Source organism: Salmo salar, chromosome ssa10 (genome assembly GCF_905237065.1).
Source record: "Salmo salar chromosome ssa10, Ssal_v3.1, whole genome shotgun sequence".
NCBI classification, from domain to species: Eukaryota; Metazoa; Chordata; class Actinopteri; order Salmoniformes; family Salmonidae; genus Salmo; species Salmo salar.
In genome coordinates, this window is record NC_059451.1 from 33,434,350 (window position 1) to 33,460,094 (window position 25,745).

The following is a 25,745-nucleotide window of genomic DNA, read 5'->3' on the forward strand; positions in this document are numbered from 1 at the left end:
CCACAACAGTTACAATAGAAACCTGGAAATCCCCTATGGAAGTTAATATGGCAATGTACAGTACAACCAGTTCATAGGACCCCACTCAACAAACATCATTTTAAATTTGCCATGGCAAGCGACACCCCATCAGCACGACAATCAAACCAACACCTTATAACGCAGTTACATGGGGATACGTACTGTCTGACAGAAGCGGCAGAGGAGCAGGAGCAGAAAAACTTAAAACATACCACATCTGTTATCCGTATGATCAATTGTTTCAATTCATTCTCTTGGCAGGTCCAACTAACACCAGTTTCACTTATTTCAGAGGTAATTTGTGTTCTAGGTCATGGATCAAATAGCCTTAGCATTCGCTCTATTCTTGTCTGGACTGGGCTTAGCCATAGTACACATTAGGAAACATTTTTGTAGTTTCTCTCCTCCCATTCAAACAACTGAGAAGCGGAGAATACTGTCTGTAAGGGATACTTAGTGTTAGAGAGGTATAAATAAGTGCTATATGTTTACTTTAATGACCCCAGCAGCTCAGATTAGCATTTTATAATCTCATGGTTAAAACAGTAACCCCCCCATCCCACCACACACTATAATGCCTCCAGCACTGTCTGACTGGCTTTAGATAAAACAGACAAACTCACTTTATTAACACATGAAGATTAACTCAGATCACAATTGCTAGCAGCATTCTGTCCAAACACTTATTTGATGAGATCCACCATCATTTAATGTTCTAAAGAGGAGAGATATCACTAATTTGTTTGTTCTGACATTGCCAACCCATAAAAAGCTTAATAGGAGATAAGCATGCTATAGTTGCAAGTGACAGGAGAAAGTAGGAGCATTTCATTCATAGAACAGACACTAGATTTCTAATGGCGCAAATAGGATAATGTGCAGAAATATCACTGTGTGAATTGCATTTCTGAGTTTAAGGTAATTTTTGTGGCCATTTAAAATGTAATTGAATATATATTTATATGAGAATACTAATTTTTCTACACAAGCCTTTAGGGCTAAAAAAGTACAGTATTGTAAAGCACTAGTATAGTCTGTACCTAGAGGTACTTTGCATGCATCGCTATGAGCGTTACAAGACCACTCTAAAACAGTCATAATGCCTCATATTTAAAGCAACTAATGATAAACACTAAGGACTTTTTAAAAGTAAAAAATGTTTATGAATAGCTATGGTAAATGTTATGAGGCATGATGGCAGAGAAAATAATGAGCTCATAAGCTTTCCATAGGATACATTTAAAGTCTATTTGGTAAACTTTGGGTCTTTGCTTTATTTACAATTTAAAATATTGTTCTGAGTAAAATCATGTATCTATTTAGTCCTCAACATGTCGCTTTGGACCACAATATATATTCTAAAAAAATACTGTAACTTTAAAACATTTCTGTTTTTAATCTCAATAGAGGAGTTTTATTAAAACTACGAAAGTGAGGAAGAGAATGAAACAAACTGTGACACGACCAGCAGCATCAACTACACAGACACCCACGGCCCCAAAAAGACACCTGGCCCACGGGAAGAAAAGATCAGCCATTAAGTGTGTTTAGGTTTCCTTTTTTCCATAGAGTACTAGAAAAAAAGGTATATTCAAAGCTACAAATAACAGACTATGCTTTTCATTTCATGCATCATATAAAATATTAGTCATTTTTCTTTTTTCCCCATATATTTACATATTATTTTTTGTTCTGTACAATAAAAGTTCAATCCACATGACATTCTTAAAAATATTTTCTGACCCATAATTACTTTGACATGAAAAACAATATGAGAAAAACAGAAAACAAACGAGGCGTCTGTCTGCTGTCTGTAGGACTTCTTTGAAGCCTTGATTGAAGCTCCAGAATGGATCGTCCTGCATAAATAAAATCTGTGAGGGTGACGGGAGCACACACTGAACACACAAGAAGAGGGCAGGGTAGGAGACAAGCACTGGCCCCTGTCACAGTGGTGAGGGGACCTTGACAGAGTGGAGGTCTCTGTGGGAAAGTTCTGAGCATGGCCATGAAGTGGAGCGACTCCGTGCTCACTGTGAGCACAGCATTGTTTTCAATCTGACGCGCCAGTGGCTCATGAGTTCAGTGCAGGCAGCCAGAGACCCATCTATTGATCCATCCATCACTAACTCTACAGACCAAGTTGAAGCAGGGTAGCCTCAGAGGCATAGTCTCAATACTGCTTCCTCAACCGATCTCTTCACCCCATCACACAGACAAATAGACTTGGTTCAGTCCACATGTCTGATCGGATGTTGCCAGGTTACTGGGGCTGTGTGCTGGAGCGGCCTGACATGCTATCTGCCCTGTGAGAGGCCAGCTGCTGCTCCTGTTGCTGCTGTTGTTGGAGCTGTTGTTGCTGTTGTTGTTGCTGCTGCTGGAGCTGTTGCTGCTGCTGCTGATGTTGCTGTTGTAGCTGCTGCTGCTGCTGGTGTTGTGTGCTGGCGAAGGCTCCTTGCTGCTGCAGTGGGAACGCTGTTTGCAGGATCAACTGGGTGGACTGGTTTCCATGGAGCAGCCGAGGGCCCTAGAAAGGAAGAACAGAAAGGTGAGTGGCTGGTCAGAATAGGGACAAGTACCGGATCTACCTTTAGAAACGGTACTCTCTGGTGGTCACCTCACCTGGAGGAACTGTGTTTGTTGCTGGGCCAGCCCTTGCTGTGTGGCTTCGGCCTGAGACTGAGCCTGCTGCTCCTGCTGCTGAGGCTGCTGCTGGGCGATGCTGATGGTCTGAGTCTGGCCCTGCTGAGGAGCGAACGCGGTCACCACCTGGCCCATGAACATGGTTGTAGGGACCATGACCGCTCCACACGCCATCGGCCCAGTCACCAGCTTAGTCAGCAACTGAGAGCCAGCAGGGAACCTGAGAGAGATGAGGGAGTGAGCGTGGTAATGAATGAGCAACAGATTTAAAAAAACAAAACAGACACATGAAAATGTATGCAAATCCCGTGGATAATTAGCATATTTCTCAGTAACATCAGCCGCTGAGTGTGGCGCATACCGAGTGAGAGGAGAACATACCCTGTTGGTGGCATCGTGTACCTGATCTGTCCCGAGCGGTCCTGGGCAAAGTTTGCCATGGCAGCTGTGTTGTTGCTGCTGTTCTGGGCCAGGCTGGTGGCGATCTGGACCACATTGGCCTGGTTGGGCTGAGAGATCATCATGGTGTTGTAGAGGGAGGCTGGCAGGGCACTCTGCTGGGGCGGCAGAGAGTGAGTCGACCGCACTGAAGACTGTGAGAGGACAGAGCTGGTGTCTCGTAACAGGTTCTGTTGTTGGGGCTGGGACTGCTGCTGGGGTTGTTGTTGGACCGTATGCTGCTGTGGGGTGCTGCCCTGCAGACTGCCTGCAGACACCACTTGGCCCTGCATGGTGAGAGCACCCCCTGGCTGCATGGTGGTCCCGTGGGCCAGCTGCACAGAGCCCAGGCTCAGCCCACTTGTACCCGGCTGGAGAAACATCTGCACCAGAGCAAATACCACAGAGTAAGACAAATCTCCTTTCATAGACAAACACAGGCATAGTGACACATACATGCATCCATGCAAATGTGCAGACCTTTTGGTTCAAGTACTTACACAGTTCTACATAAGAGGGCAGTGGTGGTTAGTATATGAGGCCCTATAGCGCTGTTCCCCAGACAGACAGTAGGGGGCAGTGCTCACCTGTAGGCCATGGCCCTGCACCTTGTTGAGCTCTTCCTGGATCTGCCTGAGCTCCAGCTGCTGCCTCTGGATGTTGGCCTCGATCATCCTGGTCCTCTGCTCCAGCTGATCCTTCAGGTGCTGCATTGCGTCCAGCTGGGTGGAAAACTGTACCATGGGCTAACAAAGTTACCTGTCTTTCAAAGATAATTTGTAAAAATCCAAATAACTTCACAGATCTTCATTGTAAAGGGTTTAAACACTGTTTCCCATGCTTGTTCAATGAACCATAAATAATTAACAAACATGCACCTGTGAAACAGTTGTTAAGACACTAACAGCTTACAGACGGTAGGCAATTAAGGTCACAGTTATGAAAACTTAGGACACTAAAGAGGCCTTTTTACTGACTCAAAAACACCAAAAGAAAGATGCCCAGGGTCCCTGCTCATCTGTGTGAACGTGCCTTAGGCATGCTGCAAGGAGGCATGAGGACTGCAGATGTGGCCAAGGCAATAAATTGCAATGTTCGTACTGTGAGACGCCTAAGACAGCGCTACAGGGAAACAGGATGGACAGCTGATCATCCTCGCAGTGGCAGACCACATGTAACAACACCTGCACAGGATTGGTACATCTGAACATCACACCTGCGGGACAGGTACAGGATGGCAACAACAACTGCCTGAGTTACACCAGGAATGCACAATCCCTCCATCAGTGCTCAGACTGTCCGCAATAGGCTGAGAGAGGATGGACTGAGGGCATGTAGGCCTGTTGTAAGGCAGGTCCTCACCAGACATCACCGGCAACAATGTCGCCTATGGGCACAAACCCACCGTCGCTGGACCAGACAGGACTGGCAAAAAGTGCTCTTCACTGATGAGTCGCGGTTTTGTCTTACCAGGGGTGATGGTCAGATTTGTGTTTATCGTTGAAGGTATGAGCATTACACCGAGGCCTGTACTCTGGAGCGGGATCGATTTTGAGGTGGAGGGTCCGTCGTGGTCTGGGGCGGTGTGTCACAGCATCATCGGACTGAGCTTGTTGTCATTGCAGACAATCTCAACGCTGTGCGTTACAGGGAAGACATCCTCCTCCCTCATGTGGTACCCTTCCTGCAGGTTCATCCTGACATGACCCTCCAGCATGACAGTGCCACCAACCACATTGCTCATTCTGTGCATGATTTCCTGCAAGACAGGAATATCAATGTTCTGCCATGGCCAGCGAAGAGCCCGGCTCTCAATCCCATTGAGCACGTCTGGGACCTGTTGGATCGGAGGGTGAGGGCTAGGGCCATTCCCCCCAGAAATGTCCGGGAACTTGCAGTTGCCTTGGTGGAAGAGTGGGGTAACATTTCATAGCAAGAACTGGCAAGTCTGGTGCAGTCCATGAGGAGGAGATGCACTGCAGTACTTAACGCAGCTGGTGGCCACACCAGATACTGACTGTTACTTTTGATTTTGACCCCCCTTTGTTCAGGGACACATTATTCCCTTTCTGTTAGTCACAGTTTATGTCTCAGTTGTTGAATCTTATGTTCATACAAACATTTACACATGTTAGGTTTGCTAAAAATAAACGCAGTTGACAGTGAGAGGATGTTTTTTTGTTGTTGCTGAGTTTCTGTGTCACTGACTCTAGCAAAAGAAACTGCCAAATTACCATCATGAGGAAGATTTCTCACCTGGACACTGGGCTGGATCTGAAGCTGCTGCTGCTGCTGTTGTGGTGGTGGTTGCTGCTGTTGCAGCTGTTGTTGCTGCTGCTGCGGTTGTTGTTGTGGAACCATGGATGGGGCCATGTTCTGCCCCGTGTTCTGGGTGTGCTGGGAGCTCATCGATTGCTGTTGGATACAAGCACAGGAACTACATTAGGAACCAAATCACTATCAAATATAGAGAGGCTTGACCGCAAGCTGAAAGAAACCCACTCTGACCTGACTGCTGATGGATGATCTTCGCTGTGATGTCATCTCAATAGCAGAGACGGACTGGCATCCCGGTGTACCCCTGTCTGTCTTAAGCTTAGGTGCTGAGAAGGAAAAAACAAACACCTTACTCTTGGGATCAAAGAAGCTCTCAGGACAGATGACATCATATTAGACAAGATGGATGTAGTAACGTCATGTGGTCAGCGCTTACAGGCTGGGTTGGAGATGGCAGTGTGGGACGAGGACTTGCGGGAGCTGTGTGAGGAGGCCGAGGGCGTGCGGCTGCGGTCAAAGCCCTCTAGGGCCTCCTTCAGACTGGAGGTGTTGAGCTGGTGTTGAGATTCAGAACCAGAGTCCTGAGACTGCTGTGAGATGAGAGAGCAGAGAGAACAGTCAGTAGAGACTCACTACTAGAACTCCCAAGCCTTGTTAGGACACTTGGGAAATACATCCTTCCTTCCTCCCTTGCATGAGGTAATCACTGATCTAACACAGTTGGATTGGTGTAAAGAAGGATCGTACAACTGGGATTGAAGGACGCATTCAAAACCCATAACCCCGCTGTTTGCTCACCAAAGATGTTTTATCATCATCCTTGTTGTCTGAGCACTTAACCATGTCTTACTCCAGTGAGAGTCACAGACAGTGAGACATCTTATCCCTTAAACTGAACAAGACCTCATTAACCAAACTCAGCCACCTCTTTATTCCTGGACTAAGTGATTTCTTATATTCAGCAAGTTCGCACATTGGTCTGATGTGTCTCACCTTATCTACCGCAGAGATCTCTGGCGGTGACTCCTCAACAATCCCCAGCTCTCTGCGCTGTTCAGCCCTCACCTCAGCATAGCTGCTCCACAAGAGAGAGACAGGGTTGAACATCATGCCTGATGGTAGTGTATGTGATAGTGTTTAGGATATCAATGCAATACTGCTGGTTATATGTGGTATGACTGACACATTGATACTTGTTGCGAGATATGCATATGAATATCCTTTTTTGTGATTAGTCGATCTTCACCTGACGACAGTGTGCGTGCAGACGATGAACTCGGGCCTGGAGTTCCACTGGTGGTAGGTGATGTAGTAATGGGTCTGGAGCCAGATCCACTGCTGCCCTTTGGTGAGAAACCTGTAGTAGCACGATTTCCCCTTCCCATACTGCATTACTGCAGAACACAGCAAGAGAGAGAGAGGAGAAAGATGATGTCACAGATCTGTACATGGGACAGTAAAACACAAACACACTCATAAAATGTGCACTTACAAAATACACAAATGCGACAAAAAAATGACTCACAGTGTTCGTGGCATTTGGCCAGTGTCTCCAGGTCATCTACATGGTAGTAGTCATATCCAGATGTACCCAGAACCTCAAACGGCAGGTAACCTATTATGGGCGGAGCCCTGGGGAGAAAAACAAGCAATGTTATTAATGTGACAGCATAACCCATTCAAATACAATGATATACAGTTTCTCAGCCTTTTAAGCAGTAATAACACATTAAAACCCCATACAAAGCATTGTATTACCCTCTGGACAGTGTCTACAAAGGTCCGTATAATAGAGGTTTTCAGTAGCAGTGAAACACTAAGTACTCCATCTAGTGCTGTTGCTCCCAAACACGGTTGAGACTCAGAGCTGTCTCCTCTAGAGAGCAAGCCGACTGACTGGCCCAGATATAGAACACAGCAGCCAGCTAACAGAGTTGAACCAAACACACTCTCACTGGGACTGTGTTCTGACTGCTGTGCTGAGTCTCACACAGCTGGAGGCTAACTCTCTCTTGCATGACATAGGCAAGTAAGCACACACACAGACATGGATATAGACAGCACACATTACCTGTGGTCCAAGAAGAGGAACTTCCATTCTAAGCTGTGTCTAGAGGTGAATTCTTCATTGGGTTCTTCAACAGTGCACATCTCCTGTGGGGTGAGTGAAGAAAAACTAGATGTTTACATCTCATACAAAGAAAATAATTTACAGTGCTCCTACTAAGAACACTTTACAGTACAACATGAGACATACTTGGTTACCTAGCTACCGAAATATGCCGTCTGTGATATATAAGTCTCTAGAATTCCAATTGTCTTACCTTGATAAACTGTGGTTTGGCTAATCTCACAGTTGCTATGAAACAGACTCGGTCCTCAAAAGCGGGCCGGAGTGACCGCTGGATCACCCCTTCCAAGCCATTTCGAGTTGAGTTAGGCACTATAGGAGAAAGGGAAAATTACAACTTAGTCATTGTTGCCTTTTGGTCGGTCTAAGTGCATTTATGGTCACAAACCAAATACAGACCAGCTACTTGTGTACTACATTCAAAGCCTAATTTTTCCTAAATCAATATAATGAAAATTTACCATTATTCAGGGACTTGAAGTTTCCGATGAACTTAACATACTCATACACAGGAGGCTCTTTGGGGTCGATCGTCCCTCGGAGCATGTGGCAACAGAATTCTAACTGGTTTTTCGCTGAAAACAAATGAAATCATACAATAAAGCAGAGTACAATTTGATAGACTTGGTTTAAATAAACTCATCTAGTTCTGAAACAAATCATCTGCTCATGGCATGCTGTGGCCAAATAAACTTGACATAGGCCATTTAGACCATGAACATGATAGAAACTACTAGACAATACAGAAACACCTCCAGTACTTACTCTTGAGATACTCTGGCGTTAGCGTCTCTCCCTCCAGTATGTGAGACGACAGGGCTTTATACACGTCTGAATGTTCCACCAGGGGCAGGAAGTTCAACAGGTTCTGATCCACCAGGTCAGACTGAAACAAACACACACATGTATGTCATCCTTGGTCATGGATGTCAACCTTACATACTGTAGGCATTAACTCATGTATATGTATGGAGTGAATACTTACAGGAAGATGTTCCAGTAGAGATGTAACACTCTCTGAGACATAGATTATGTTCCCATCTGTCATAATTGCTAGGAAGAAGCCGTCTAATGCCTAACAGATACAGAACAGTGTGTTAAAACACCATCTACTTGCAAAATAGAATGTGAGAAAGTGAACTATGTAGAAAACAGGTACCATTGCGCTCAACCTTGAACTTGAATAGTCCTTGGTGCGTTAAACCAAAAAGGGTGGGGGGGTTTTCTTGCTTACACAGCAGGCAGGGAAAAAAATTCACAGACGTTTCGTTGTCAACCTTCTTCAGTTAACTACAAAAACAGTACAGAATGTTGCTACTGATATCCTTGGACTGACATCCTTTCTTTCTAGATACTTCTTAGTGAAAGGATGTGAAAACTACTGTACTTTCAGTGTGTCAAGTGCCACTGACCTCCAGCATCAGCTGTGTGAACTCTTCATTACTAAGAAAAGGAGGTTTCCAGTCCTGTCGGATCTCACTTGACTCTGACTGCGCAGCTATTTCTGACAGAAACACAGATGGGGGAGTAACTAATGTGAAATACTCAGACAGCTTGGTAAAAACACAGAAATGTTCCTATTCTTCCAGACATGTTGATATCCGAGGGCTAGGAGGAGGAGAGGTCCTTACCTTTATGCTTGCGCAGGAAGTCGATGCTCTTCTGTAAGATGGTGGACTTGTCCATCTTCCGGGTGTTACCTGGCAGCATGGTACCCAGCTCCTTGATGAGGACATTGAACTGGTCCCTGCGCTTCTTCTCAGACTTGTTACGGGATACTCTGGAGGGTTGGACATGAGAAAGAAGAATACACATACTAAGATGCCAACAAAAACAACACAATGATTACAGGCAACATTCGCACTGAGCTAAAGGGTAGAGCTGCCACTTTCAAGGAGCGGGACTCTAACCCGGAAGCTTATAAGAAATCCCGCTATGCCCTCAGACGAACCATTAAACAGACAAAGCGTCAATACAGGACTAAGATCTAATCGTACTACACCGGCTCTGATGCTCGTCGGATGTGGCAGGGCTTGCAAACTATTAGAGACTACAAAGGGAAGCACAGTCGAGAGCTGCCCAGTGACACGAGCCTACCAGACGAGCTAAATAACTTCTTTGCTCGTGTCGAGGCAAGTAACACTGAAACTTGCATGAGAGCATCAGTTGTTCCGGACGACTGTGTGATCATGCTCCCCGCAGCCGATGTGTATAAGACCTTTAAACAGGTCAACATTCACAAGGCCGCAGGGCCAGACGGATTACCAGGACATGTACTCCAAGCATGTGCTGACCAACTGGCAAGTGTCTTTACTGACATTTTCAACCTCTCCCTGTCTGAGTCTATAATACCAACATGTTTCAAGCAGACCACCATAGTCCCTTTGCCCAAGAACACTAAGGTAACCTGCCTAAATGACTACCGACCCGTAGCACTCATGTCTGTAGCCATGAAGTACTTTGAAAGGCTGGTCATGGCTCAAATCAACACCATTATCCCAGAAACCCTAGACCCTCTCCAACTTGCACACCACACCAACAGATCCACAGATGATGCCATCTCTACTGCACTCCACACTGCCCTTTCACACCTGGACAAAAGGAACACCTATGTGAGAATGCTATTCATTGACTACAGCTCAGTGTTCAACACCATAGTGCCCTCAAAGCTCATCACTAAGCTAAGGACCCTGGGACTAAACACCTCCCTCTGAAACTGGATCCTGGACTTCCTGACGGGCCGCCCCCAGGTGGTAAGGGTAGGTAACAACACAGCCGCCACGCTGATCCTCAACACTTGGGCCCCTCGGGGGTTTGTGCTAAGCCCCCTCCTGTACTCCCTGTTCACTCATGACTGCACGGCCAGGCACAACTCCAACACCATCATTAAGTTTGCTGATGACACAACAGTGGTAGGCCTGATCACCGACAACAATGAGACAGCCTATAGGGAGGAGGTCAGAGACCTGACCGTGTGGTGCAAGGACAACAACCTCTCCCTCAACGTGATCAAGACAAAGGAGATGATTGTGGACTACAGGAAAAGATGGATCGAGCACACCCCCATTCTCATCGACGAGGCTGCAGTGGAGCAGATTGAGAGTGTCAAGTTCCTTGGTGTCCACATCACTAACAAACTATCATGGTCCAAACACACTAAGATAGTCATGAAGAGGGCACGACAAAGCCTATTCCCTCTCAGGAGACTGAACTTTTTTTGGCATGGGTCCTCAGATCCTCAAAAGGTTTTATAGCTGCACCATCGAGAGCATCCTGATGGGTTGCATCACTGCCTGGTATGGCAACTGCTCGGCCTCCGACCGCAAGGCACTACAGAGGGTAGTGCGTACGGCCCAGTACATCACAGAGGCCAAGCTTCCTGCCATCCTGGACCTCTATACCAGGCGGTGTCAGAAGAAGGCCCGAAAAATTGTCAAAGACTCCAGCCACCCTAGTCATAGACTGTTCTCTCTGCTACCACACATCTAGGTCAAAGATGCTCCTAAATAGCTTCTACCCCCAAGCCATAAGACTCCTTAACAGCTAATCTAATGTCAACCCATAATGCTGCTGCTACTCTCTGTTATTATCTATGCATAGTCACTTTAATAACTCTACCTACATGTACATATTACCTCAGCAGCGGTGCCACCACACATTGACATTGTACCGGTACCCCCTGTATATAGCCCCGCTATTGTTATTTCCTGCTGCTCTTTAATTATTTGTTATTCTTATTTATTACTTTTTCTTTGGGTATTTTCTAAAAACTGCATTGATGGTTCTGGGCTTGTAAGTAAGCATTTGTATTCGGCGCATGAGACAAATAAAATGTGTTTTCATTTGATCAAACTAAGCCTACGTACAGAGTTGTCTTTAATGTAGTGCTTGAGCTCATAAAGACCTCACCGTTTTGCTTTGTCCTTTTCATCTTCTTCCATTAACCCATCAAAGATACTGCTGGCATCATCCCTGAAAAACAAACAACCAACCATTTTTATTTCGGGCCAAAACACTGGTGCAGATAGCGTTGGTCAGACTGCTACCCCAGCCCAGTCCGTAGAGGGCAGTGTGAAGCATAGTCTAAATTTAGACAGAGCCCATGCTCGATGACTCAGCTGGTATTGAGGCAGAATGACCAGGAATGCAACTCATTTGCCTTGGAAGGCAGAACCTTTTACTTACTCAGCAGACTAGAACTGACGTCACTAACATGTAGGTCAGATGGTCATTATTAGAACCTTGACAAGTGGCATTGCTAATGTTCTGCCTGCAGTTAGAAAATAATAATCCTGAAGTAGTGTCAGCATGGATGTGACCTATTGTAGCCTATGGTGTTGTGTACGTGCCAGTATGCATGTAGCTGTGTGTATATAAGTGTGTACACCCAGTAAATGTCAATATATACCTCCAAGAACAGAATTAAAGCGCTCGTCTGTCTGTTTGCATGCGTGGATATTCAGGTGCACTTTCCTCAGGTCCAGGTGAGCGGTCACTGTGCTCCTCAGTCCTTCCAATCAGTTCTACATAGTTTTTATATACACTACATGGCCAAAAGCATATGGACGCCTGCTTGTCGACCATCTCATTCCAAAATCATGGGCATTAATATAAAGTTGGTCCCCCCTTTGCTGCTATAACAGCCTCCGCTCTTCTGGGAAGGATTTCCACTAGATGTTGGAATATTGCGGCAGGGATTTGCTTCCATTCAGCAACAGCAGCATTAGTGAGGTCGGGCACTGATGTTGGACGATTAGGCCTGGCTCGCAGTCGGCGTTCGAAATACATCCCAAAGGTGTTCGATGGGGTTGAGGTCAGGGCTCTTTGCAGGCCAGTCAAGTTCTTCCAAACCGATCTCGACAAACCATTTCTGTATGGACCTCTGTTTGTTCATGGGAGCATTGTCATGCTGAAACAGGAAAGGGCCTTCCCCAACTGTTGCCACAAAGTTGAAAGGTCATAATTGTCTAGAATGTCATTGTATGCAGTAGCGTTAAGATTTCCCTTTATTGGAACTATTCCTCCTCCAAACTTTACAGTTGGCACTATGCTTTGGGGCAAGTAGCGTTCTCCTGGCATCTGCCAAACCCAGATTCGTCTGTTGGACTGCCAGATGGTGAAGCGTGATTCATTTTTCCATAGAACGCGATTCCACTGCTCCAGAGTCCAATGGCGGCAAGCTTTACACCACTCCAGCCGACGCTTGGCATTGCGCATGGTGATCTTAGGCTTGTGTGCGGCTGCTCGGCCATGGAAATCCATTTCATTAAGCTCCCGACTAACAGTTCTTGTGCGGACGTTGCTTCCAGAGGCAGTTTGGAACCCGGTAGTGAGTGATACAACAGAGGACAGATGATTTTTACACACTACACGTTTCAGCACTTGTTGATCTCGTTCTGTGAGCTTATGTGGCCTACCACTTCGCGGCTGAGCCGTTGTTGCTCCTAGCTCTAGCAGGGCCGAAATTTGACGAACTGACTTGTTGGAAAGGTGGCATCCACATTGAAAGTCACTGAGCTCTTCAGTAAGGACATTTTATTTCCAATGTTTGTCTATGGAAACTGCATGGCGGTGTGCTTCATTTTATACACCGTCAGCAACGGGTGTGACTGAAATAGCTGAATCCACTAATTTGAAGGGGTGCCCACATACTTTTTGTGTGTGTGTGTATGTATATTTGTCATAGTTTTTTTCATACACTCCAGATACAAACCACCCATGCTATCCCAATAATAAATTATTCGATTTTTCCATTGTGTCAATGATGGCAGATTGATTGACTTCCAAGTTTTTTCAAGATGAGAAGAGAATCATCCAGCCCATTGCGTATCTCACTACACCCAGTGCTTGACTTGGGATGGAAGAATTGCAGGAGCTGTCTTTTTCCAAGTCGGTACATTAGACTATGTTCACAAATTGCATTATGCTATATAGACCTCTATACTTTGAACCATATTTTCATGACTTATTATAGCCTACATGAAAAAGTAAACATTACTGACACTGGAAAACTTTTGTCTGATCCCATGTAGATATACCAACTCCTGCCGTTGATCAAGGCACTTAACCCCCACATAGAACTGCACTGTTAGTCACATGTTATCAACATGTGGCCAACCCTCCATCAGGAGAGCTCCTGGGTGTGCAGGCTTTACTTTTTCAGCATCACAACCAAATACTTTTGTCTTTATAAAATTATTTCTTCATTCAATAAATCAGGGATCAAATGGATAAGGTAGGCTACATCAAAGCAAGATGTCTAACTAGATGACGGACAGACGGATCAAAGCAAAAGTTTGGACACCTACTCATTCAAGGGTTTTTCTTTATTTGTAGAATAATAGTAAAGACATCAAAACTATGAAATAACACATATGGAATCATGTAGTAACCAAAAAAAAACATGTATTTGAGATTCTTCAAAGTAGCCACCCTTTGCCTTTATGACAGCTTTGCACACTCTTGGCATTCTCTCAACCAGCTTCATGAGGTAGTCATCTGGAATGCATTTCAATTAACCTTATAGCTTGTTAAAAGTTAATGTGCAAATTTCTTTCCTTCTTAATGCGTTTGAGCCAATCAGTTGTGTTGTGACAAGGTAGGGGTGGTATACAGAAGATGGTCTTTTACCAAATAGGGCTAAGTCCATATTATGGCAAGAACAGCTCAAATAAGCAAAGAGAAACGACAGTCCATCATACCTTTAAGACATGCAGGGCAGTCAATATGGAACATTTCAAGTGCAGTTGCAAAAACCATCAAGCGCTATGATGAAACTGGCTCTCATGAGTACCTCCATGTCACAAAAAGAGCCGTGTTGAATAGACCAAACTGCAGCGGGAATATGGATGCTCATGTTTTAATTCAAAAAAGGAGTAACGCATCCACTGGAAAACAATATACACGACAGGAACAGTTTTGCAGGCACACAACACGCAGTGCAAAAACAAACCACCCACAACCCCAAAGAAAAACACACACACCTATATAGGACTTCCAATCAAAGGCAACTATACACACCTGCCTTCAATTGGAAGTCCCAATCATCCACCCAACATTTAACCAATACAAACATGCCACGTCCTGACCCCAAAACTAAAACACTAGCTCCATCTGCTGGTCAGGACGTGACAGTACCCCCCCCCCTCAAGGTGCAGACCCCGGAATGCACCTACCAACAAAAAAAAACAACACAAAACCCATAAACAATAACCCTAAAACAATAAGGGAGGGAAGGGAGGGTGGCTGCCGTCACCGACGGCACTGTGCTACACCCTCCCTCCCCAACCCACCTATCCTGGAGGTGGCTCAGGTGCAGGGCGGGGACCTTGCTCCACCGTCGGCGTAGCCCACTTCGGTGGCGCTGCTAACTGCGCCGGGCAGATGGGCCACTTGGGCTGACCCTGGCAGACGGACCACTCGTGCTGGGCCGGGGGACAGGAGGACCCCTCGGGCTGGGCCGGGGGACAGGAGGGCCCCTCGGGCTGGGCCGGGGGACAGGAGGGCCACTCGGGCTGGGCCGGGGGACATGAGGGCCACTCGGGCTGGGCCGGGGGACATGAGGGCCACTCGGGCTGGGCCGGGGGACATGAGGGCCACTCGGGCTGGGCCGGGGGCAGGAGGGCCACTCGGGCTGGGCCGGGGGGCAGGAGGGCCACTCGGGCTGGGCCGGAGGGCAGGAGGGCCACTCGGGCTGGGCCGGAGGGCAGGAGGGCCACTCGGGCTGGGCCGGAGGGCAGGAGGGCCCCTCGGGCTGGGCCGGAGAGCAGGAGGGCCCCTCGGGCTGGGCCGGAGAGCAGGAGGGCCCCTCGGGCTGGGCCGGAGAGCAGGAGGGCCCCTCGGGCTGGGCCGGAGGGCAGGAGGGCCCCTCGGGCTGGGCCGGAGAGCAGGAGGGCCCCTCGGGCTGGGCCGGAGAGCAGGAGGGCCCCTCGGGCTGGGCCGGAGAGCAGGAGGGCCCCTCGGGCTGGGCCGGAGGGCAGGAGGGCCACTCGGGCTGGGCCGGAGGACAGGAGGGCCACTCGGGCCGATCCTGACAGGCAGGGCACCCTGGCAGATCCGGGCAGGCGGGCACCTCTGGCAGAACCGGGCAGTCTGGCCACCCTGGCACGTCAGGGCAGTCTGGCCACCCTGGCAGTTCAGGGCAGTCTGGCCACCCTGGCAGTTCAGGGCAGTCTGGCCACCCTGGCAGTTCAGGGCAGTCTGGCCACCCTGGCAGTTCAGGGCAGTCTGGCCACCCTGGCAGTTCAGGGCAGTCTGGCCACCCTGGCAGTTCAGGGCAGTCTGGCCACCCTGGCAGTTCAGGGCAGTCTGGCCACCCTGGCAGTTCAGGGCAGTCTGGCCACCCTGGCAGTTCAGGGCAGTCTGGCCACCCTGGCAGTTCAGGGCAGTCTGGCCACTCTGGCAGTTCAGGGCAGTCTGGCCACTCTGGCAGTTCAGGGCAGTCTGGCCACTCCGGCAGTTCAGGGCAGTCTGGCCACTCCGGCAGTTCAGGGCAGTCTGGCCACTCCGGCAGTTCAGGGCAGTCTGGCCACTCCGGCAGTTCAGGGCAGTCTGGCCACTCCGGCAGTTCAGGGCAGTCTGACCTCTCTGGCGACTGTTGACTGGCGGGCAGCTCTGGCGACTGTTGACTGGCGGGCAGCTCTGGCGACTGTTGACTGGCGGGCAGCTCTGACGACTGTTGACTGGCGGGCAGCTCTGACGACTGTTGACTGGCGGGCAGCTCTGACGACTGTTGACTGGCGGGCAGCTCTGACGACTGTTGACTGGCGGGCAGCTCTGACGACTGTTGACTGGCGGGCAGCTCTGACGACTGTTGACTGGCGGGCAGCTCTGACGACTGTTGACTGGCGGGCAGCTCTGACGACTGTTGACTGGCGGGCAGCTCTGGTGACTGTTGACTGGCGAGGCTGGGTTGACACACTAGACTCCTGATGCGTGGGGCTGGTATAGGACGTGCCAGCCTGGAGACACGCACCTCCATGCTAGTGCATCTGGCGGGAAACACCGGACCGAAAGGGCGCACTGGCGGTCTTGAGCGCAGGGTTGGCATCACCCCTTCCGGCTCGATGCCTACTTCGCCCCTGGCACATGCGGGGCGCTGGTACCTTGCCTACCGGCCTGAAAATCCCAGGCCTCACCACAGCCCCAACCCCAAAGCACGGGACCTGTCCAGTCTGCCCCTACAAGGGTACGGGGAGCTGGCCTGGGGCTGTAATCTCGCCCGCCAAATAGCCCTTGTGCCCCCCCTAAAAAATTCTTGGGGCTGCCTCCAACATTCCTCCCTCACTTGCCTCTGTCCTCTTCTCCGCTGCTTGGTCCTTTGGTGGTGGGTAGTTCTGTCACAAAAAGAGCCGTGTTGAATAGACCAAACTGCAGCGGGAATATGGATGCTCATGTTTTAATTCAAAAAAGGAGTAACGCATCCACTGGAAAACAATATACACAACAGGAACAGTTTTGCAGGCACACAACACGCAGTGCAAAAACAAACCACCCACAACCCCAAAGAAAAACACACACACCTATATAGGACTTCCAATCAAAGGCAACTATACACACCTGCCTTCAATTGGAAGTCCCAATCATCCACCCAACATTTAACCAATACAAACATGCCACGTCCTGACCCCAAAACTAAAACACTAGCTCCATCTGCTGGTCAGGACGTGACACTCCACAGGAAATGAAGACCCAGAGTCACCTCTGCTGCAGAGGATATGTTCATTAGAGTTACCAGCCTCAGAAATTGCAGCCCAAATAAATACTTCACAGAGTTCAAGTAAGACACATACACATCAACTGTTCAGAGACTGCGTGAATCAGGCCTTCATGGTTGAATTGCTGCAAAGAAACCACTACTGAAGGACCCCAATAAGAAGAAGAGACTTGCTTGGGCATAGAAACACAAGCAATGGACATTCGACCGGTGGAAATCTGTCCTTTGGTCTGATGAGTCCAAATTTGAGATTTATGGTTCCAACCGCCGTGTCTTTGTGAGACGCAGAGTAGGTGAACGGATGATCTCCGTATCTGTGGTTCCCACCGTAAAGCATGGAGGAGGTGGTGTGATGGTGCTTTGCTGGTGACATTGTCTGTGATTTATTTAGAATTCAAGGCACACTTAACCAGCATGGCTGCCACAGCTTTCTGCAGTGATACGCCATCACATCTGGTTTGCGCTTAGTGGGACATTCATTTGTTTTCAACAGGACAATGACCTAACACACCTCCAGGCTGTGTAAGGGCTATTCGACCAAGGAGGAGAGTGATGGAGTGCTGTATCAGATGACCTGCCCTCCACAATCACCCAACCTCAACCCAACTGGGATGAGTTGGACCGCAGAGTGAAAGAAAAGCAGCCAACAAGTGCTTAGCATATTTGGGAACTCCTTCAAGACTGTTGGAAAAGCATTCCAGGTGAAGCTGGTTGAGAGAATGCCAAGCGTGTGCTAAGTTTTTATATCTGAAATAAATACATTTTATGGGGAAAAACTCATTCTGATTGGCTCTCCAGTGGGTGGGCCTATGCCCTCCAAGGCCCACCCATGGCTGCACCCCTGCCCAGTCATGTGAAATCCATAGCCTAATGAATTTATTTCAATTGACTGATTTCCTTACATGAACTCTAACTCAGTAAAATCTTTGAAATTGCTGCATGTTGTGTTTATATTTTTGTTCAGTATAGTTAGTCCGCAATTATTTTATACCTGCTACTGAAATGACGCACTCTCTCCCCTCGGGCAACGGCCCACTCACACTGGCACACTCGCAGCACTGAAGGGCCATTCCGATAATGGCTGATATGTGCTTTCATGAATTACATGAACAACAATTATGAAACTAATTTCCATGGACTTTTCCTGACTTTACAAACCCTCATCTGGCACATTTTTAATTAGTGCAATCTCGAACAGCCTACTGTCACTCAAGGATTCACAGACTAACGGCAAATAAACTTGAACAAACCGTAAATCAGGAAATGAATGCCCACTCTCCATTGCTATTCAATGAAGATCCCGCCTTCATTCCACTTTGATCAACCTTTTTTGCCAGGGTGTGTGAATCTGGGTCAGCAAAAGGCCAGTACGCAATACCCCAAAAATTGAAAGTGCCAGTATGGTGTTCCGGACAGCTCCGGCCCAAGTCAAGCACTGAATACACACCCATAGGCAAATGTCTTAAGATATGCAGGCAGACAGATTAAAAGTACATTTACATTGTAATACTTCTGACAGCCAACTTTCTAGCGCTGCCCACAACTTCCAGACTTTATAGCATTACCAGAAAGCATGAATTATTGAGTCATTATTAGTTTTACACTTAAGACATGACTCTGCAGTTGTGCTGTAGAATTAGTGAATTCTCTCATGTATAATAAATTCCATACATTAGTTTATACTGGATTAAGCATATATTTTCATTAACCGTAATTTTGTTAGTTATGCGCCAACTTTCCCTCCATCTTGTGCCAACATCAGTTACTTTGTCTTTTTTCCTAAGAGATTGTCAGTTGGATATGCTCTCTGCAAGGTTTTCTATATCTTCCCTGTCATATGAACATCATTTTCTGATTCAAATAAGATTCCCTCAAGGTTGCTCCCTCCAAGGTCTATTTTCACTACACACTTCTCATTGAACAATAATTAATGGACCACTAACCAAGAGTCCTTGGAGTGGTGGGGGGGTGCTGATCTGAGCGTATGACATTCTGTAGAATGACGTATACTGGCACGCTTTTCTGTATGTGTGCATCTGTGCCTAATTTGCCTTCATGCGTTTCTGTGCATGCTGTGTGAGCATGAGAATAATGTGGTGCTTGTGTTTTTGTTTTTTTACCTCAGGGCTACTTCAAACAAATCAGCTTCAGTTACACTCACCAATGCTATTTTTAGACAAACCCATTATAGTCAACAATGTAGAAACACAATAGTTTAATAGCAAACAACAAATACAGTAATGAAGAGTAAAAAAGCATTTTACAACCATGTGCTGGGCGATATGGACCAAAAGTAATATAATAAAATGTAACTATTTTGCTTGATAGTGATAAATACAACGATATATAAATAAATACGTTGATATGTATATATATATATTTTGTTTTTAAATGGACAATTAGGCCTACTTTCCATTCGTGGCAGTTTTTTGTTGTTATGCCAAGACAAGTAACTGAGATGGTATAGCCTATGATAGAAAACGTAAATTATTTCCAGGGAATGCATGATTGATATTTTGATGTGCAACCTGTCAAAATAGGATCCAGAATGATCAGATTTGTTTTGAGGTCTTCAGAGATGAATTTGCTGATGCCTAATTGACCTCGGCCACAGGTGTCAAATTTATTCCAGGGAGGGCCGAGATGTTTGCAGGTTTTCACTCCTCCTTTGTACTTAATTGATGAATGATGGTCACTAATTAGTAAGGAACTCCCCACACCTGGTTGTCTAGGGCTTAATTGAAAGGAAAAACCAAAAACCTGTAGACATTAGGCCCTCCATGGAATGTGTTTGACACCCCTGTTCTAGGCTATATTATTCACCACGTGTGGAAGTGAGAACTCAAAACACTTAGCTAGATTGCTAACTCTAAATATGATCTTGTTGCTAGATTTTTTTTTATTAGCTTATATTAGCCTATATGGCTATCAGTAAATGTAATGTCCAACAAAACTTTCCAGTACTAGGCCTAGGCTACTTGATGTAAGCCTATTCAGCTCAAATGGTGCACTCCGCTCGGTGGGCACATCAAAACCATACTCCGGTTGTAAAGTGGTGGCATGAACTCAATATTAAGAGGTGAGAAATAAACAGTAGTACCTTTGAAAACAGTCTGTCCTGCAATTGCATTTGGAGAATTGGTCATATGCTTGTGCTTATCAGAAAGCATCCCTCCCTCCTCTGTGTGCACAGTGGGGAGAGGGAGAGATCACCGTTGGCCAAATAATAGTTTTAGAACAAAAAAAGATGTGCAGGAACGTTGTGTAGAAAAATCTATGAAAATTACCGACCTAAGCAAACTGCTCCGGTAAGAGGGCAATGTCAGTGTGGGTAATTTGGGGTTTATCATCCCAGCTCTATTGTACATCCCACACCAAGCCAAAGATAAGTGTAGTCAGGCTCTGGCTTATCATTTACCCTAATGGTGTTTGCTCTCATATGAGAATGGGACTCGGGAGAAATGTGAACTGATATGGACGGAAAGAAGAACTTTCTTATTACATTCCCCTTCCTGGAGGTATCAGAGCTTTAACAACATGCCCTTAAAGATGCCACATGACCAAATGAAATTCCACCCATAGCACACAATTAGATTAGGCCACCTAAAGCTGCCAGTGTTTTAATATGATGCCATGTAAAGCCTGAGGATTGTGTATTTAAGATGGTGGTAAGTGTTTGTCAGCTCTAACCTTTGCCTCCTACAGAGGACCTGAGGGCTCTATGGGTGTGGCAACAAAACCCTATTCTCCAAGGGACAATGAGCAACAGGCCCTGCTCACACAAAACATACTTACACAACTGCCATCAACATACAGTCGTATGAAAAAGTTTGGGCACCCCTGTGAGGCTGCATAATAATTTACTCTGTTGTCACAGAAATTTATCACAGTGGCATGCCATTCATTTTCTAATAAAAGCTGAGTACTGGGGTATTGTCCAGACTAAGATTTTTAGTGTAGCAATATTAAGTTGTATCAAATTAAATCAGATGTGAAAAATAGGCTATGCAAAAATTTGGGCACCCTTGTCATTCTGTTGATTTGAATACCTGTAACTACTTAGCACTGATTAATTGGAACACACAATTGGTTTGGTGAGCTCATTAAGCCTTGAACTTCATAGACAAGTGCATCCAATCATGAGAAAAGGTATTTAAGGTGGCCAATTGCAAGTTGTTGTTCTCTTTGACTCTCCTCTGAAGAGTGGCAACATGGGGGCCTCAAAACAAGTCTCAAATGACCTGAAAACAAAGATTGTTCAACATTATGGTTTAGAGGAAGGCTACAAAAAGCTATCGCAGAGATGTAAGCTGTCAGTGTCCACTGTAAGGAACATAGTGAGGAAATGGAAGACCACAGGCACAGTTCTTGTTAAGGCCAGAAGTGGCAGGCCAAGTAAAATATCGGAGAGACAAAGGCGAAGGATGGTGAACGGTCAAAAACAGCCCAGACCACCTCCAAAGACCTACAACATCATCTTGCTGCAGATGGTGTCACTGTGCATCGTTCAACAATTCAGCGCACTTTGCACAAGGAGAAGCTGTATGGGAGAGTGATGCGGAAGAAGCCTTTTCTGCACACACGCCACAAACAGAGTCGCTTGAGGTATGCAAACGCACATTTGGACAAGCCAGCTTCCTTTTGGAATAAGGTGCTGTGGACTGATGAAACAAAGATTGAGTTATTTGGTCATAACAAGGGACGTTATGCATGGCGGCAAAAGAACACAGCGTTCCAAGAAAAACACTTGCTACCCACAGTAAAATTTGGTGGGGGTTCCATCATGCTGTGGGGCTGTGTGGCGGTACTGGGAATCTTGTTAACATTTTACATTTTAGTCATTTAGCAGATGCTCTTATCCAGAGCGACTTACAGTAGTGAATGCATACATTTCATACATTTTTTTCCTGTACTGGTCCCCCGTGGGAACAAGTACAATGTTGAGGGTCGCATGGATTCCACTCAATATCAGCAGATTCTTGGGAATAATGTTGTAGAATCAGTCAAAGTTGAAGTTACGCCGAGGCTGGATATTTCAACAAGACAACGACCCAAAACACTGCTAAACATCTACCCAGGCATTTATGCAGAGGAACAAGTACAATGTTCTGGAATGGCCATCCCAGTCCCCAGACCTGAATATCATTGAGAATCTGTGTGATGATTTGAAGCAGGCTGTCCATGCTCGGCAACCATCAAACCTAACTGAACTGGAGATGTTTTGGAAGGAGGAATGGTCCAAAATACCTTCATCCAGAATCCAGACACTCATTAGAGGCTATAGGAAGCGTCTAGAGGCTGTTATTTTAGCAAAAGGAGGCTCTACTAAATATTGACGTGATTTTTCTATTGGGGTGCCCAAATTTATGGTCCTGTCTAATTTTGTTTTGATGCATATTGAACATTTTCTGTTGATCCAATAAACCTAATTTCACTACTGAAATATTACTGTGTCCATCAGTTATTTGATAGATCAAAATGAAATTGCTGATCCAAACACCCAATTATTTATAAATGGAAATCTTGGAAATTCAGGGGTGCCCAAACATTTTCATACGACTGTACCTTAGACCACGTGTCAAACTCAAGGCCCATTTCAATCTTGTTTTTCAGGGGAAAATTGAATGAAATGACAAAAACCACATGGAAACTGTGTAGAAATAATGGACCTACATTTATAGTCTCTTCACTCTGTCCAGCGTGCTATTAGTCATTGAAACGAAAGCTAGACAGTCAGGGAACGTAGAAAATTCCAGAAGCGATTGATAAGAGGACAATTTTTTGCACGTTTTGATGGCGAGGAAATATCAACATTATGTGCAGCCCTCAACCTCAGTGAAGACCAAATGCAGCCCACAGGTCAAATGAGTTTGACACCCCTGCTAAACTATCAACATACCTTACACAAAACTAACAAAGGACTTTTGACAAAGGGTATTTCTATAGCGGTTGTGCAGTTTGTTTTCAATCCTTACAAATCATTACCATTTATTCCTTTAAGTAGCAGCTAGTGTGAATAAGTAAATGGATTTAAAAATGTTCTAACCTCTATTCAACCCCATACACTTGCTGGAGTTGTCCTATATGAATAGGGCTAAATTGAAATGTTTCTTACAGAAGAAATATGGAAAGCATATGCATAACCATGGCAGCAATTTAAAGGAGAACATTTAGGAGATTATGGGAAAATTATTAGACTAAAAGGTGAGGACAAAACAGTTCATCTGACAAGACTGAATCCAAACATTACACTGTTGGTTATATATGCATTTTACATTTGCTGTACTTTCATTGCATTTGTTAACGAAATCTGACAATACTCTGGATACAGTCAGTAACATGATAAGACTATTCATGGCAAATTTGGGGTAGGTGCAAAATAAGAAACAAAATGACAAGGGTTTGAGTGAGAGGTCTAACTGGTGTCTCCAAGTGACCACATACAGTGTCTTCAGAAAGTATTCATAACTCTTTACTTTTTCAAAATGTTGTTGTGTTACAGCCTGAATTTCAAATTGATTACATTTTGATTTTGTGTTTCTGATATACACACAATAAGCCCATAATGTCAAGTGGAATTGTCTTTGTAGAACATTTTCAAAATTATGAAAACTTACAAGCGGAAATGTTCAGGAGTAAAAATGTGCTTAAAATCACATAAGATGCATGGACTTATTCTGTGTTCAATAATAGTGGTTAACATGATTTTTGAATGACTAGCCCATCTCTGTACCGCACACATAAAAATAATTGTAAGGTCCCTCAAATCGAGTAGTGAATTTCAAGCACAGATTCAACCAAAGACCAGGGAGGTTTTTCAATACCTAACAAAGAAGGGCACCGATTGGTAGATGTCTAAAAAATTTAAAAAAGCAGACACTGAAAATCCCTTTGAGCATGGTAAACTTATTAATTAGACTTTGGATGATGTATCAATACACCCAGTCACAACAACGATGCAGACGTCCTTCCTACCTCAGTTGCCAGAGAGGAAGGAAACTGCTCAGGGATTTCACCATGAGGCCAACGGCAATTTTAAAACGGAGTTTAATGATTGTGATATGAAAAAAATGGAGGATGGATCAACAACATTGTTTGGTGCAAATCCAACACATAACTGAGTACCGCTATTCATATTTACAAGCATGGTGGTGGCTGCATCATGTTATTGGTATGCTTGTCATCGGAAAGGGAGTTTTTTAGGATAGAAAGTAACAGAATACAGCTATGCACAGTCAAAATCCTAGAGAAAAACCTGGTCCAGTCTTCTTTCCAACTGACACTGGGAGACAAATTTACCTTTCAGCAGGACAATAACCTAAAACACAAGGCCAAATCTACACTGGAGTTGCTTACCAAGACGACATTGAATGTTCCTGAGTGACCTAGTTAGTTTTGACTTAAAATCAACTTGAAAATCTATGGCAAGACTTGGAAATAGCATTTTAGCAATAACCAACTTGACAGAGCTTGAAGAATTTTATATTGTGCAATCCAGGTGTGCAAAGCTCTTAGAGACGTATCCTAAAAGATTCACAGCTGTAGTCACTGCCAAAGGTGTTTCTAACATGTATTGTCTCAAGATATATTCATGTTTTATTTTTCATATTTTTTGTTAGAATTATTCTTCCACTTTGACAGAGTATTTTGTGTAGACCGTTAGCAAAAATCACAATTATATCAATTTTAATCCCACTTTAACATGTGGAAAAAGTTGAGGGGTGTGAATACTTTCAGAAGGCACTGTACCTCTCCAAAGTGTGCACTGTTCCTACATAATTTCAATGTACTTTTATGACTCAAAGAAGAGTCAACTATAAAAGGTGCTATTTTGAGCTCTCAGGTGTGCTGTCGAGGAACTAGAGCAAGCAGACTTGTTTGTTTTCTTTTGGAACACAGCCCAGCATCCCCACCATCACACAATTACTGTTGTTGTTTATGCATTCCAAAAATGGTCCATTATAATTCACAATCCGGTCTGGTGGGCATCATTTGAAAGCATGTTCTATTGCCAACATGGCTAACTAAGTTGTAAAATACGATCTTACAGTGTTAGGCTTTCACAGGGAAAGTGCACATACAGTGGATTCGGAACGTATTCAGACTCCTTGACTTTTTCCACTTTGTTACGTTACAGCCTTATTCTAAAATCGATTTTTTTTATTTATTTCCCCTTCATCAAACTCCACACAATACCCCATAATGACAAAGCAAAAAAAACAAGTGTAGAAATTTTTGCAAGTTCATTAAACATAAAAAACTGAAATATACATTTACATAAGTATTCAGACCCTTTACTCAGTAATTTGTTGAAGCACCTTTGGCAGTGATTACAGCATCGAGTCTTCTTATGATGCTACAAGCTTGGCACACCTGTATTTGGGGAGTTGCTCCCACTCTTCTCTGCAGATCCTCTTAAGCTGTGTCATGTTGGATGGGGAGCATCGCTGGACAGCTATTTTCAGAGCCCGGACTTGATGAAACCAATCAAGGAAACCAATCTTGGTTTCATCAGACCAG

The 25,745-nt window shown here is 45.4% G+C and overlaps 1 protein-coding gene across 13 annotated transcripts in view; it reads right to left on the bottom strand.

Annotated features, from left to right (window-relative positions):
• Positions 1-626: 626 nt before the first annotated feature.
• LOC106560272 (circadian locomoter output cycles protein kaput) overlaps positions 627-25,745 on the bottom strand; it is a 50,677-nt gene continuing 25,558 nt past the window's right edge. For 5 of the 13 annotated variants that reach the window (XM_014122993.2, XM_014122988.2, XM_014122990.2 and 2 more), the window contains 19 exons: positions 11,420-11,482; positions 9,142-9,290; positions 8,923-9,014; positions 8,670-8,699; positions 8,496-8,585; positions 8,276-8,396; positions 7,972-8,085; positions 7,704-7,822; positions 7,451-7,533; positions 6,905-7,011; positions 6,626-6,773; positions 6,373-6,454; positions 5,816-5,969; positions 5,611-5,705; positions 5,359-5,517; positions 3,690-3,836; positions 3,046-3,485; positions 2,644-2,884; positions 627-2,548 (listed from right to left, as the gene is read on the bottom strand). In XM_014122993.2, coding sequence (XP_013978468.1) covers positions 2,285-2,548; positions 2,644-2,884; positions 3,046-3,485; positions 3,690-3,836; positions 5,359-5,517; positions 5,611-5,705; positions 5,816-5,969; positions 6,373-6,454; positions 6,626-6,773; positions 6,905-7,011; positions 7,451-7,533; positions 7,704-7,822; positions 7,972-8,085; positions 8,276-8,396; positions 8,496-8,585; positions 8,670-8,699; positions 8,923-9,014; positions 9,142-9,290; positions 11,420-11,482 — 2,698 coding nt within the window. In that variant the 3' untranslated portion in view covers positions 627-2,284. Of the gene's footprint in view, positions 2,549-2,643; positions 2,885-3,045; positions 3,486-3,689; positions 3,837-5,358; positions 5,518-5,610; positions 5,706-5,815; positions 5,970-6,372; positions 6,455-6,625; positions 6,774-6,904; positions 7,012-7,450; positions 7,534-7,703; positions 7,823-7,971; positions 8,086-8,275; positions 8,397-8,495; positions 8,586-8,669; positions 8,801-8,922; positions 9,015-9,141; positions 9,291-11,419; positions 11,483-25,745 lie in introns of those variants that run through there. The other 8 variants (XM_045687676.1, XM_014122995.2, XM_045687679.1 and 5 more) reach the window with 8 other exon arrangements.